Below are 1,909 nucleotides of genomic sequence, written 5' to 3' on the forward strand. Positions count from 1 at the left end.
ACACACACACACACACACACACACACACACACACACACACACACACACACACACACACACACACACACACACACACACACACACCTGTCAGTAATCTCACTTGGGACTACACGTCACTATATGATCAAAGTGCTTTATAAAATAAGTCCCGCGGTGCCGAATGAAGACGTTGAAACTCACTCGTCACCAGCTGCTCTGTGAGAGCGACTCATGAATCCTAAAATAAGTGACTGATAACTGAAGCTGAGTGTTTTGAGTGCATTTAGATCAACATGCATGAAGCAGGAGACGACTCCACTACATCACTAACAGATGCTTTCTTTGGTCTCAGGGTGTCAGATAACAGATTTAACGGTAATACGACACATGTTGACACTAAAATCAATATAAATCAACACAAATGGACAAAAAGATAAAGCAATAAGCACTAAATGTATATTTTCTTCTGTGTATGCATCTACAGGGGTTAAAGGAAAATGTACGTCGAGCGTTGTCGACGGTGGAAAGCGATACTCACTTGTCCGACACCGCCCTGGCTTTGAGCAAGGCTGCTGTGTAGCATATTGTTGCAGATTTGGGTAAACTAATATCTGTGGACACAAAGCAGACAGACGGAGAGTTCAGTGAGCAGACAACCACAGCTGTGACCTGGAGCTCCAGAGTGAAGAAGAAGACTTTAGGTTTCTTGATCAAGTCCTTTCTCAGGATGGTTTTACAGTTGAATCGTGGAGATATGCTGATAATATTCAGCTTTTCGGAGCGTTCTTTGGACATGTAGACGGAGCATTCACAAGGTTTGTTGTTGTTGAACACAATAAATAACTACCGACAGCTTGTAGAGAAGCATGCCCAAAGAAAAGCCCTCGTCTGTGTTCAGGAGGAGGAACACGGATGCTTTAAACATTGTGAAGGACTCGGATATCTACAGGCTCTTAGATATTCACAAAGATCTCGACACCGACCTCTTCAAGAAGGTGGTTGAAGTGATGAAAGAGAGAGGCTGAGCTTAAACAGCCGTCACACTTTTCCATGTTGTTATCGCAGTGAGCACGGCTGCATGCAAACGTGAATATTAGTGGAATATTCACTTTCTTCAGCCACACAAACAGCTAAGGAGGAATATTGTCTTTTATGAAATAAGGGCACAAAACAAAGTATTTGTGCATGTAAGCGTAGTACTTGTAAAGTGTTGTTTATTAAATGCAGTATTCACAGGATCTCTGAGTTCAAGATATTTTTTGACACTTTAATGGATTTTTGGAGCAGTTTTTTCCTGACAGATTAACTTAAAGTAAGGGTTTATACTTTGTCAGGACTTAGGTTAGAGATACTGCTCAGTCTTTGCCGTCTGTATATATAACTTTGTATTTATTTCCGTGTGAACATAAGTGAAAAGCCTCGTGCGTTCGAGCCCCTCACCGTCGTACTTGGCCAGAACGGCCTGGACGTCGGCGTAGTTCTGGAGCTCCAGTAGTGACTCCAGCAGGTTCTCGTGGATGTTGAACATACTGAGGAGAGGGAACTCCTTCATTAACTGGAAAACACACAACTGTTGTTACATGTAATACCGAGCAGGGGGCGACACATGCACACAGTCAGCAGACAAGAGCTTCAGGCATCATCAGTTATGCAGTTACAGCAACACTTGCCTAGCTAAAAGCCGTGTAATCTGGAGTGTGTGTGTGTGTGTGTGTGTGTGTGTGTGTGTGTGTGTGAACACTTACATCTCTCATCATTTTAACAGCTTCTCGTGTTCGGCCGAGCTTTCTGGAGCACATGGCCAGTCTTCTCTTTATGTACACCAATACGTTGGTGTCTCTTCCTGTCGGAGGCAAACAGACGCATGATGTAACACACTCTCTCACACACACACACACACACACACACACACACACACACACACACACAC

General features: G+C 43.6%; 1 protein-coding gene across 6 annotated transcripts in view; it reads right to left on the reverse strand.

Annotated features, from left to right (window-relative positions):
• Positions 1-1,909, reverse strand: part of st7 (suppression of tumorigenicity 7) — an 8,923-nt gene that overhangs the window by 3,615 nt on the left and 3,399 nt on the right. For all 6 annotated transcript variants that reach the window (XM_031839527.1, XM_031839526.1, XM_031839525.1 and 3 more), the window contains 3 exons: positions 1,725-1,822; positions 1,420-1,534; positions 518-590 (listed from right to left, as the gene is read on the reverse strand). In XM_031839527.1, coding sequence (XP_031695387.1) covers positions 518-590; positions 1,420-1,534; positions 1,725-1,822 — 286 coding nt within the window. The remainder of the gene's footprint in view (positions 1-517; positions 591-1,419; positions 1,535-1,724; positions 1,823-1,909) is intronic.

This window comes from Anarrhichthys ocellatus, unplaced genomic scaffold, assembly GCF_004355925.1.
Source record: "Anarrhichthys ocellatus isolate YVR2014 unplaced genomic scaffold, GSC_Weel_1.0 scaffold1686, whole genome shotgun sequence".
Classification (NCBI taxonomy): domain Eukaryota; kingdom Metazoa; phylum Chordata; class Actinopteri; order Perciformes; family Anarhichadidae; genus Anarrhichthys; species Anarrhichthys ocellatus.